The sequence below is a fragment of the Polistes canadensis genome, unplaced genomic scaffold, assembly GCF_001313835.1.
Source record: "Polistes canadensis isolate GaletaPanama2010 unplaced genomic scaffold, ASM131383v1 scaffold_55, whole genome shotgun sequence".
Classification (NCBI taxonomy): domain Eukaryota; kingdom Metazoa; phylum Arthropoda; class Insecta; order Hymenoptera; family Vespidae; genus Polistes; species Polistes canadensis.
Genome location: NW_014569602.1, coordinates 412,026 through 425,174, shown reverse-complemented (window position 1 = coordinate 425,174; position 13,149 = coordinate 412,026). Strand labels below are relative to the sequence as shown.

At 39.4% G+C, this 13,149-nt stretch overlaps 1 protein-coding gene across 1 annotated transcript; it reads right to left on the bottom strand.

Annotated features, from left to right (window-relative positions):
• Positions 1 to 27: 27 nt before the first annotated feature.
• On the bottom strand, positions 28 to 2,954 carry LOC106785669 (leucine-rich repeat-containing protein 15). Its single transcript, XM_014746310.1, has 6 exons — positions 2,769 to 2,954; positions 2,324 to 2,627; positions 2,026 to 2,254; positions 1,376 to 1,971; positions 875 to 1,292; positions 28 to 655 (listed from the first exon to the last, which is right to left on the bottom strand). Exons 1-6 carry the CDS (start codon positions 2,952 to 2,954, stop codon positions 28 to 30), a joined length of 2,361 nt encoding a protein of 786 aa, XP_014601796.1.
• Positions 2,955 to 13,149: the final 10,195 nt, after the last annotated feature.

Here is a 13,149-nt window from a genome sequence, read left to right as displayed (position 1 = left end):
CATGGACGTTTAATATTGTTGAGAGTTTTAAGAATCGCATTCGGTTTGCATCTCCCAAATTCCACTTCTCGGTTCCCTTCGTAGGTCTTTGATGACGATCGGCCTGTTATTAGTGATTCTTTGGATGTCGGAATCCTCATCGTCCGTCGAGTGTCCGTCTCTAATCGTTCTTCTACGTTTTTTCTTTTTAGCGCTAGGTGTTTGCGGTCTCGGTCGACCTTTGTTACTACTTCCAGACTCCTCAAGTTCCTCTATAGTGTTTGTCCTTCTCTGTCGTCGAGTAGACGAAGATTTAGACCTTGTAGGATTCGTCACCGGTGTTGGTCTCTCTCCATTATCAGAAACGTTACCAGCCGAGTTACTCCTTTCTCTTCTTAGTCTTTCAACGCGACGTTCTTCTCTTCTCAACAAATTGTCCTCGCTTTGGGTTCTCTTTCTCGGTCTTCTCGATCTTTTTCTCTTGTTTTGTAAATTGTCGACAGAGCCTAGTCTAGTTAAGTAAACATTCTCTATAGAAACTTCGTTTAACGTATCCAAGGAATGCGTCAGTCTTGGCATCTGAACAGCTTCCTCGTAACTGGGTGGTCCGATCAATTCCAGAGGATGGATCCTTGGTTCCGGTGCTGTTTCCGTTCTTTCCTGTCTTTGTTGATTCCTGTCAATTGGATCATCATCGATTCTAATTACTTGCCGAATTAATTATACAAACTAAATTCATGATAATACAATTTTTGCTCTTAAGGTAAAATAGTTTCCTATTATTGATTGTAGTTAAGATAGAAAATAATTATCAACAGCCGATAAGAGAAAGGTTAAACCTCGTAGGTAAAACAGTATCGGGATTTAAAGTAAGTATAAGAATAAGAAACGTTACCTCTGTTGTAAGAGTCTCAGTCTTTCAATACCCTCCATTCTATCGATACGATGTCTTTCTTCGATAGCTTGTCTTTTCATTTTGATTGCGTGTTTGATGGACGTGACTGTACCCACCATAATAATTAGCACGAATACGCACATCAAGAAAAAACCCCATATTCTGTTATTACTGTACACGAGTTCTCCGTTCCAAACGTTGTAGCAGGCACTCTCCCAAGTGTAATCGGAGACGTTGGCAGGACTCTGACAGATCAAAGTGTAAGGCAAGCTTTTGGCAGGTGGATTTGTCAAATATTGATAAGTTAAGTATAATTGAATGCAATCGCAACGCCATGGATTATCCTCCAGTCGAATGGTTTCTAATTTGACATTCTTTTGGAAAATACTTGGGTCTATTGCTTCGGTTAGACGATTACCTGGCACCGTTAGAATTGGATAATTATTACAAGTAGAAATAATAAGTCAATAATTCTATATAATTTTGGTATGATGTGCTTACCTGAAACATCGATTTGTTCAAGTTCAGGTAGTTCCGCGAAACTACTGTTATTTAATTCCATTAGTCTGTTTCTTCGAATATTTAGCCTTGTCAAAGTCAATGATTGCAATCCGTTGGGTAAACGTTGTAGCCGATTATCATTTAAATTTAGACTATTTATTTTGGGCATACCATTTAAAGAATCACTTTCCATCGTTTCTATGAAATTGTAAGATAAGTCCAAAGATGTCAAAAGTGACGTCAAATTTGGAAATTGGTATAGACTGTTATAAGAGAGATTGACCGATTTGAGTTCAACGTTGTCAAAATATGTTGAAGAGTGGATGAATTCAAGAGCGTTCATTGACAAATCCAAATGATTAAGTTTCACCAGTCCTTCGAAGGTACTTATATTCAAATGTTCTATACCGTTTGAATTTAAGTACAGGTGAGTAAGTTGTCTGTTTTTAGCAAAAATTCGATTTGGAAGTAAACGTATCGTATTTCGAGATAATCTGGCGTGGGTCAATGATGGCAAACCATGGAGACCTGGTCTGTCCAAATTACAATTTGAAACGTCCAGTTGTTTCAAATTCAAATGCTGTAGAGTAGAATGCCTACAAAAGTTAAACATGATGATATATTCTTCTAAATTATGATTAGATGCTTACCTTGTACTATAAACGAGCGCAGGATTATTATTCAGACGTAATTCCTCTAAAACTGGGAAACCAGTGAAAGTATCAGGATTTAAGTAATTCAAGAGACAATTGGACATGTCTAACCACCGTAACTTTTTACTGTATGCCTTTTGAATTGTTTTCAACGGATTTCCTTTTAAACTTAGACTCAGTAAATCTGGTAATCCTTTCAATGTTGTGTCATCAATCTTTTTGATGCCTGGAAAATGAGAAAAAACATACAGATGTAAGATAACGCGGTTAGTAATGCAAATAATAAATATCTTACCGCAGTAACTTGCTTCAACAGCTTGAAGGACATTACTGTTCAAATTGTTTAACTCTGTTAGAGGATTTTTAGATAGGAAAATAATAATCAGAGAAGGCAGTCGATTGATAGGTGCTATATTGCTTATATCCTCAATATTATTTTCTGAGATATCTAATTTACGTAAATTTTTTAATTCTCCTATACTCTCTGGCAAATAATTTAATTGATTTCTAGCTAAGTTTAGAATTTGTAGATCTACGAAGCGTTTTATATCATCCGTGATCTCTGTCAATAGATTAGTCGACAAATCCAAGTTTTCTACCTGTGGAGTAATGAACTAATAATTTGAGTGGAACAATGGGAAAAGCGAAACGAAACTATTTTATTTCCAATGAGAACATATTGCAATTGGATGAATTAACTTGAAGATTACTGTTATATTATATTTCATGGAGAGACTCACGATATCGGTGATATTAGATGGAAATGTTGTCAAGCCCTGCTTCGAACACATGACAATTCTCGGATGTCGGCCCAAATAACACAAACATCTAACGGGACAAAAACTATGAGCAAGGGATAAATTTCCCAATAGATAAATCACTAGGTGATGAATCATTAACAAGCTAATCGTTTTTCCGAGCTCCATCTTAATGCACCGGTGATAAGTCTTACGGTCACGAGTTGAAAAATAATGAAATTTTTATCGGCACCATCGCCGATTATAATTACTATAGAAATATCGTTTTGGATCATTCAATTTCACATTTTATTCCATAAACAAAAATTAACACGAAGTTGACTGGCCCGATCCGAAAGTATTGTTAACGGTTTCTGAAAACTACTGAGGACTTATCTTTGATAAGTTATGTGAGGTACGCTGCTACGATATCTCCGTAAGATAAGCGATGTGTAATGGCGCGATTATTCCCTGTGATAGGAAAAAAAAGGAAAAAGAGCGGGCATTATGAACGCCATCCTTTTTCTTTCTTTTTTTTTTTTTTGTTTCATCTATAAATCTAATCGAGAAAGATTTTCTTAAACACAAAACGATCCTTCGTTCGTTTCCGCTTCTTCAACGGAGTACCTTTCGGTGCTGGTAGTCCTTCAATGCTGATACAGAAAACGGTTCGTTTGTAAAACCTTTAAAAATGGAAATTCGAATGATGCAGTCCTGCGGAAAATATAAGACATTAGATAAATACCTGAAGCATTTCAAAAGCCGATATTGAGGCTGCTAGCTCTTCGGTATAAGCCTCTCTTGGCTGACCCATGCGGATATTTTCTCTTTCCAATTTTTTTTTTTTTACCGTCGCTGTATTACGACCTTTTCTTCTCCTTTTCTTCTTTTTTTCCTTCCTCCTTCTCTACGTCGATCCGACAGAAGCATCTATGATACTTCTTCGGTAGTCTCTCCTTTTCCTTATTTTCTTTTTTTGAAATAATAGCTACTTCTAACGATTAGATCGATAACGTGTGTAACATCGATCAGGAATAAACTTACCTTTCGACCTTTTATTTTTACTTGAAAAGACAAGTCGCGAAGAAAATGAAAACAAGTTTGATTCGTTTATTTGTTCGATCTTAAAATTCATATTATGTTTTTTATTCATTGTCAGTGTTGAAAACATGAAGAAGATTAAGAAACAAGCTCCACCCTTTGCAAAGGTGAAAGATTGGAAAAAGATTTTATTCGCGCAGGACTCTCTTTTTCACACGTCCACTCGGACCAATGGGAAGAGTAGGTCACACCCTCCAGGGAGGGTGCCAGAGGTTTAGCTAGCGCCGGCGCTTAGCCCTCGGCTTATCCGGTGGGGACGAGAACGTTCTACCTGTTGATATTAAACCAACCCCTTCACTACGATTTCGCAAATCCGGACTTCCACACCGGACTCCTGGTCACGCCCTCAAATTTCTGATGTTCGTACTGCTGGAAGTTGGTGGGAGAAAAGATCATCTTATTTGTCTTCCTTCTAATTTGTCATTTTTCTCTTCTAGAAGATGATGAATAAAGAGTGGTAGCAAGGTTCTATTTTATCGAATTAATAGAAATATTCTTAAAGATATCCCTAAGGAAATTTCATATAAACGATCTCTTTTCGAGATCAAAGAATTAACTAAACTTGTTCGTGTTTTCTACCGTAGAGAGTCAGGATTGCATTTAATGCAATAAAAGCGTATAAAATGCTCTCATCTTCTGTCTATATCTGTTACTTTTTTCGATTCTATCAGTTCAGGACTATTGAGGCCAGTTACGTTAGCAACGAAGGAAGGATATATTGTATAATGTCTTGGTTCGTTGTCGAAGCCAAGTAGAAATTCTCGGTTCTATATATCTCATTCTATAATATATATGTATATATATATACAGATATAGATATAGGAGGGAGTTAAGTATATATTTTTAACGCCTTCATTTCCGGTCTCGCTGGGAGACCGGAAATAACGGGACGATACCTCGCGGTGTTTCAGGTATTGATCAGTTCGAGGAGCCAGCTCACGACCACCACCGCCTACACCACCACCTCCACCTACACCACCACCTCCACTACCATCACCACCGGCAGAACACCTAGCTTCACGGGGGATGCACGTTCTCTCTGCAGCGACGACCTCCCCCCACTCCTCCCACCCTCATCCAGCCTTCATCCTATCCCCAGTGGCGGTTCGAAGCGCGCGCGGCACTGCCTCAACCCCACCCCTTTTTACCAGCGAACCTGAACATTTCGATATTTTCTCCGGTTCTTCTTAAATTTCTCTCGAGCATGCATCACTGAATCTCCTAAGAACGGGGAGAACGAGCATTGAAGATTCTTATCAAGTTTCCTTTTTCTTTTTTTTTTTTACTTCTTATCTTTACATTTTTTATATATTCTTCTTTTTGTCTTTTTGACATTTTCGAGATTTAACTTTCGGTCTGACTAGTGAACCGAATGTCGAACACTTCTTTTCTTTACGCTGCTTCTGTTTTTCTTTTTTCTTGGTTTGTTTTTAAAGAAGAAACTCTAGTCGAGATTCGAAAATAATTTCATTCTCGTCTTGGAACCACCCCCGTGATCTCTCAACCCCCTTAAGTCGGGTTATAAATAACGGCTTATCTTTTGTTGGCTTCAACGCCACCGCGGAGTCTCGTACAAAGCCGCCGAAATCACGGTCCCTACGTGTGCCCTTCTCTTCCCTTCCTTTCCTTTCCTTCCCTTCCTTTCCTTCCTTTACACCACCTTTTATATCTTTTAGAAAAGGGATCGCGCGTGTTTGGGCGCGAGGGAGAAAGAAACGTAGAACGTCTTCCGAAATGCGTATTCGTAATTGCTCTGGCATGTTTATAAATTAAATTCACTGAACTCTCTTTCGCTTTTTCGTCACTCACGCGTACTTTATTGTCTTGAATTAAGGTAGTATCATAATGGGACTTTACCAAGGGTCGCATTATCAAAGTGGTCGATGTTTGTATTTGGTCAAGCGGTCGGTCCTTCGAAATCCTTGCTTTTCTGGAAATTATTTTATCTACAAATTTACATATTCAGAATGAAACGTACAATAATATAAAATATTAATAATATTTCGAATATTAATTTAATATACCCGTGATTATTTTATTATTTTATTTCATTAATAATTCCAAATAACAAAAATTACAGATTTTAAAGTTTTTTTCAAGTTTCAATAATTTGAATTAAACAAGTTTGTAACTACTTGTTAGTTATCAGTACAAAATCATAATTCTAAATTTATAGACAGTAATATAAAAAGTTTTCTCGGAGAAAATATAAAATAAGGAAATAATGGAAGTTAGTCGGACTAAATGCTGACTGAACGTTAATAATAGGAATGTTATGGAGATGGCGTAAACAGGTAGGTCTCTCGTTGAAACGCGAATGAATACCGGCTATTCTTGGTTCAGTGCATCCTTAACAAGATCAGGAACACGGAGGCACCCCGTAAGGATAAAGCGTTGCTTGCGTTCGTTGCTTGCGCTCGCGCGCGCACGCGTATTTTCCGGGTGATACCGGGCACATCTGTCGGAACTCCCAAAGCATCCAGAAGAGGATGAGAATCTCGAAGCTTGCCAAAACCTCAGTGTTCTCCTCACGTTTCCGTTCTATTGTCTAATCGTTGTCGCGTGTAACTCATCTGCAACACCCTTTCTGATCCGTCTGTTTCTCTCTCTCTCTCGGTGTTTTCATCAAATCCTTATTAGAGTTCACAGTTAAGTTCGACGACAGAGCTTTTATTTCAACGCGATAATCGACAATCGAAATTTTATCTTGAGAGCTTTGGACGATCGACGTTCGTCAACGAAGATAGATCAAAGTTTTAAGCTTCTTGAGCTTGTCGTGGTTCGAGGTTTTGTCGACATTAGGTATTCGCGACCTAAAAGGTCGTTAAACGTCCAGGACAGGTCGCAGGAAAAGAAAAGTTAATCGAGGTAACAGGAAATAAACATTGAGGTAAAATAAGAGAGTTGCAAGTTGAATATTTCGATCTTGGGAGAAGATGGAAACGTTTAAATCGGAGCTCGTTCGATGTCGATGTAGACAAGAGGGAAGAAAATTGTAGGCGGGGGTTGCTCAGTTGCCATTATTCCATTTGATACTACAGTTGTGTAGATATAACCACGCGAGAGCTTGCGCATGTGTTTGTGTCTATATAAACGTCCTTCTCGAGAGCTTATCGCACTTTTTCGTTCCTCGGTGCCATAAACGAGAGAAGGCATCCTGCGTCAAAGACACACGAACGAGCTCAACGTTTCTCGGGCTTCGACCTGTCAACGAGGAAACGTCCATTAAGGCGCGAAGCAAAGGTAAAGATTACATTCGTAACCGTTTTCTTCGGGTGGTGTTGGGGGTTCTTTGCGTTCGGGACTTGGGGTTGGGGTTTCAGGGTGGTCGTGGTAGGTTTCTCTATGGGAGGAACTGGAGAGTAGGGGTAAGAGGACAGCGGCGCTTATCACGGCCGTAAAAAACATCGAGCAAGATTGGCACGTTGCCCGCAAACCGTACAACCGCCATCTTTTCGACTCTACGAACTCCTCGGATGTGCACAAAATGCTTGCAGATAGCGCCGTGAAATATGCTCATCCGCGAGGATCCTTCGACGCCAGTGTCGCACGGTGAAACACTCTTTCCGGCGTTATACTCGCGACAATCGATCCTTTTATTTTTCACATTTTTCATCGTCTCAAAAATACTTATTAATCGATTAATTATTTAATTTATTTCTTTTTTTTTTTCTTTTAATTTCTCCTTTCAGATTGAGATCCGAATAAATAATAGATTTTTGTTTCCATTCTTGAATACAAAAATCTTCTTCATTTTCTCAAAGACGAACGATGATTTATAAGAAATAAAGCCATCGCAAGAAAGCACAAACATATATATGAAAGTGGAAATATGCGAGATGATCCCCATAGGTTTATCTTGATTAGAATAGACAGGATTAGGTTAGCTTCTGTGGTAGCAGTTACTTTCAATTACTCTTCGACCCCCTTTTCAAACGTATACTTCCTTTCCTACCCCTTCTTTCTCAGGGATGAAGACCAGCCCGTTCGGGGGCGTATAATGTATGCGAGATAAAGGCCGAAGAAGCGCCATCGTAGACTAAGATATTACAGGGAAATGGTATAAGGTGCGGAAGGAGGTGGAGGAGGATGAAGAAGAAGAAGAAGGAAGGTAAGGTAAGGAGGAGAACGGTGGTGCGCGGGGTGGCACGAGGGGTGCCCATAACTTATCGCAGATTTAAGGCTCTTAGACTTAAGGGACTCTAATAATAATATAGCGCCATTCCGGCACCGTTATATGGAATTCGCGTATATGCCACGGAATTTTGTATATACATAACGAAAATTCTCGCGAGACTCGTAGACCTAGCTCGCCCAACCACACCCCCTTTTCTCCTCCTTTCCTTCGCGACAAATGTCAACCGATTAAGGGCAATACCACTTTGCTCAAACTTTTTTCTACTTTTTCGAATTATAATATTAAAATGATTTTTTTCTTTTCTTATTTTGTTGGAAAAGAAAAATTACAGAAAACGAGAAACTCGAACGAGAATTTTTCTTTTTCTTCCCTTTATGGTTTCTCGCCAAAAGAGATAGTCGAGATAATGCAAAGAAGAGGAACAGTGTTGTTCTGTTATATTCGCGAGATTTAAGACAACGCGGTAGCGTCTACTGGTAAACAAAAGCCACGATAAATTTCCTAAGTCGACGAATTAATAAAAGATTACACCACGGTTACTGCGGCCAGCCGCGAGATAAGAAGACTACTCTCTTCTCCTTCTTCCATCCTTCTTTCCCCTTCTCCCTTTCCCCGTTCCTCCAACTCACTAGAGCAGCCCCGAGAGCACAGCTAAATCATCGGATATCTTGCCTTGGCGATACATAAACCACCCTTCGGGCTTACACGTTATACGTTGTTCTATGATACAGTTGTTCCTCCCTTTCTGTTTCACTACCACCACCATCTCTACCGCCTCATCCTTGTCCTCCTCTAACTCGTTATCATGAACCGAACGATGACGAGCCAATTTCGGTAACTAACTCGATAACTTTCAAAAGAAATCCGGATATTTCTAACGTGATTTAATCACTTGACGTAATATTTTCATTTTACAGTTTTATCCGTTACACCGGCAATTATCGTAGAATCAAATCCCACGACGAATGATAGTCCCGTACGATGTTTGCTCGTTATTTAGGAAATAAGACGACGGATTGTGGACAAATATATTATATTATTGGTCCTTTATTAATTGGCAAGCAAAAGGAACTTAGACAGACAGATATACAGACTAATGTAAGAGACCGAGAAAGACCGAAAAGAGCTAGGGATAGACCCCGAATGTATCTCTTTGATGTTAGAGGACATGGTCCATTTCCTTCGAGAAAGCTTAATTAATTAACCCTCCGTAATGTTGAACTTAGTTACTCGAGTGTTACGTACATATCTTCAAGACGTTGTTAAATCGTGGCTTCATCAAAAATCACAACTATATTCGTTTATATATATTTTCTGTTATCTTCGACGAGGATACACTTTCTAATCGATACGATATTCGTTTTACGAACTTCTACACGATGTCGACGCACGTTAAGTCTACGATATTACGACATAAAGGAGAAAAAGAAGAAGAAGAAGAAGAAGAAGAAGGAGAAGACAGAAGAGGCGGCCAGTAGAAGCGGTGATCTATGGCGGGATTACCGGCGGCGGTATTTCTTCATAACCGTTTCTCCGGGTCGCTACTCTTTTCTGTTCTTCCATCGTTGCTCTCTAACCCCCCACCCCAACTCTTCTCTTTAACCCTGCGCTGGCTGGCTGGCCTTGCCAGGAGCTACCGGTCTTACACGAGCTACTTTCCTTCCTTTGCTTTTTCTTCTTTTTCTTCTTCTTCTTCTTCTTCTTGTTCTTCTTCTTCATTCACCTTCTCTTTCTCTCTTCCTTTCTCCCATCTTTCTCACTCCCTTTATATCTTCCTACGCAGGGTATATAGTCACAAATACACATACACACCCGTGCATCTTACTATTCCCGCGCTCAGCACGCGGGGGGTTGTATCTTAATAACATTCATGAGCTCAGATATACCCGGCAGATTTATTGCCCAGGCAGTCGCGAATCCTGCGAAAACCTCAAACCCAACCCCCTTCTCCTATCCTCTCGTTCCTCCCTGCGTCTCTCTCCTCGCGAGAGGTACCGTTCTCCTCTTATTTACCCTCACCACCTTCTATTTCTTCCTCTTTTTACACTTTTTTCTATTATTTTTTTTTTTCATTCGCTCAGTTTATTAATTAATGTTTTAACCTTAGGCAACGAAAGGAAAGATTTATTTATTCGCATAGAACCAAAGGTATATGTTGTCTTATTCTTTTCCTGTATCTGTTTATATTTCTTTTTCTTTTTCTTTTTCTTTTATCAATCGAGCGATTCCCATAAGACACCCTATCTACTATCGGCATCCCTTAAACGTAATCACCCTCTTTCTACTCGGCGTACGTCTTGGACCGTTTTGGAGTTTACTATTTATGATCTCTTGTTGCGTGTATGTGTGTGTAATATTGCATATACATAAATACATATAAAGAACGTTATAATAGGATAAATTATACAATAATTATACAAGTAAAATATAAAAGAGATGAAATATTAATAAGATTACAATTCTTAATTTAAATCATAGGTATTAATTCGAATGAAAACAATATATTTGAAATAGAATGTAAAAAAAAAAAGAAGGCAAATATAATCCATCATCGTTTTGGTAGGATACTTCCATTGGAATCGTCTTTAGGTAGAATGCATCGAAATATCTCGAGAACGAACCCCTTGTCGCGGTGGTGGATGTAACCGGTCAACACTCTCCTTCCCTACAATCGCATCTATGTGTGCGTATGTGTAAGTGTAATATAAGCTCCTCTCGTGCTGCGCAAGGCAATACAGATTTATGTAAGTATTTAGCGCGGGCTCTTTGCTTTATCGCAAGTCGCCCAGCCAAGACGTTCTTCTCCAACTACCCCCCCACCCCCAGATTTTACCCCATCGTACCCACCTTCTCCCTGACCGTTTGAAAATTTTCAATTATTTTATCTTCTTTCCTTTTCTTCTTCTTCTTTTTCTTATTTTTTGTCTACCTTCTTCCGCCTTTCTTTTTTTATTTATTTTTTTCTTCCTCGTTGGAGGAAAATCCTTTGCTGGACGATGACAGGATTCTCTTCGATAATCCTACTGGGTTCTTTCCCGTCCGTCTGTTCTCGTCAAATTTTACGAAGGATCTAGATATTTTTATACAACCGGTCTACTATAATACATTTATATATTTATAAGGTATATCTATGTACGTGTATGGGTTTATTTTCTAATGTTATACGAAGATGTTTCTTAGCATTAAGAGAAGATGCTCGTAAACGTTGCGTTTGATAATAATTTTACGAACTCGCAGGACGATCGTAAAGTTAATTTAACGTTCACGGTGATAACGCGAGATGGATATTATTATGCTTGCCGGCTTTAAATCCCACGTTGAATAAACATGCCGCTAAGAAAGATCGAGTCGAGTCTACCCGAGAGAAAATATGTCCGTAATATCCTTGATCCTTCCACGATTCGGCTTGTACGACTCGGCTACGACGACCTCGAGCTTTTCGTTTTCCTTCTTCCTTTTTTTATTCTCCCTTTTTCTCTCTCTCTCTCCCTCTCTCTCTCTCTCTATCTTTCTCTCTTCCCCTTTCTCTTCGCGAAAGATACGCGTGTATCGGATCAAAAGGACACAAGGATGTACGCGAAGTAGGAAGAAGGATTCTGTTTGGCAGACCATAAAAAGGCTAAGAAGCCAGTGCTATCGTATCAGCGTGGTTTTTCCTTCGAATCCTGATCTCCTTTCGGCACCGACCTTAAGACCTATGGAATTTCTTCTGATGTCTAATGGAAAAAATCGAAAAATGATATATCGGTATAGATTAGAAATTCTCGTTTGCGATTAAGGACTCGCGCGTAATAGAAAAATATTTATCGATTATCTTCCCACACATCGTCTCTTCGAAAAACTCTATTGACAATTTTTTGATCTCAATTCTTTCTTTTATAATAACCAACTCAATCTGTTGAGATATACTTAAGAATATAATCAAAGAAAACTGAAATCAACCGCAGGATATCTTAGAAAAATTCATTGAAAACGTTTATCTGGTGAGGAGTAAAATTCGTAGTCGGGATTATCCTTTTTTATTCAAGAAAAGGAAAACTTAACTCGATCTCGAGGATCCGGAAGAGAGAGAGAGAGAGAGAGAGAGAGAGAGAAGGAAAAGAAAGGTTGAATCCTGTATGGAGTGAGGAGAGGTAAAGGGCTCGGCTCGCGTTGGTGCTCGCTCGATCTTAATACTGTCTTAAGCCTGGCAGAGCGCGACATAAATTATGTATCGTCCGGGCGTAAGATGCCGCCAAGATCCCAGGAGCACCTGGTATTCATGCTACTCGCTCATTCTCTTTCTCTCTCTCTCCCTCTCTCTCTCTCATAGTTTCTCTCTCGGTTCTTCTTCTTCCACTTCCTACCCGCGGCAGTTTATACGCGTACCACATCGGCTCGCCAAGAACGGAGCTCCCTAAATTTTCTCAAAGTCTATAAGGGTTAAGGAATTAAGCGAGGTTGCTGCTGCCGGCAAGTGGACGAGAACGTAGCGAGCCTACTAACGTGAACCTTCGATACGTTTCACCCTTCAGGGCCCCGTGGTAGGGTGAGTACTTGGATGCCTCTCTCCCTGCCTCAGGGCTTAATAACCGGTCTACGAGAAAGAGAGAGAGAGAAAGAGAGATGGACGAACCAAGGAGGAGGATCTTCGGCAAAAGCCATTACAAGGATTTCTTTTATTTACGGTCGCGAAAAGATCCTTCTTCTCTATACTTTTTGCCGAGAAAGCAAGCGAGCGGGCTAAGTGGTATGATCCTTTTCTCTACCAACTATTCTTACGATAGATCGTGCCGAATGACCGATTAACAACTGCCCACTTTCCTCGGCTTAACGTTGTATCTGATCTCGTAATATTTAGCTGTAGATCAATTAAGTAAACCCCCTGTCTATTAATGCTCAACTCCACTACATTTACTCTATCCTATTCTTTTTTTTTTATAATCTATAATACTTATCATTAGATCATGGAAAGTAAACAGATTTTTCAATCTACTCTCCATATTTCTTGAATATTCTTCACAATTTTTTCAAGCATAATTTATTTACGATCAAAATGAAAAAATGTTCTTAGAGTTTGTTTAACTGTAATAAATCAACCGTCTCGTTCAGGACCAACCACGGACATATAATCCACTTAATCTTTTGCTATAGATCAATTAAGGA

What these genes read in the sequence shown, in the direction of transcription:
- LOC106785669 (XM_014746310.1), bottom strand. Translation starts at nt 2,954, where the DNA reads ATGGAGCTCGGAAAAACGATTAGCTTGTTAATGATTCATCACCTAGTG. An exon ending in GCGCTCGTTTATAGTACAAG is followed by an intron (nt 1,972 to 2,025) that starts GTAAGCATCTAA and finishes TAACTTTTGTAG; the next exon opens with GCATTCTACTCTACAGCATT. An exon ending in CTGAGACTCTTACAACAGAG is followed by an intron (nt 656 to 874) that starts GTAACGTTTCTT and finishes TCCAATTGACAG; the next exon opens with GAATCAACAAAGACAGGAAA.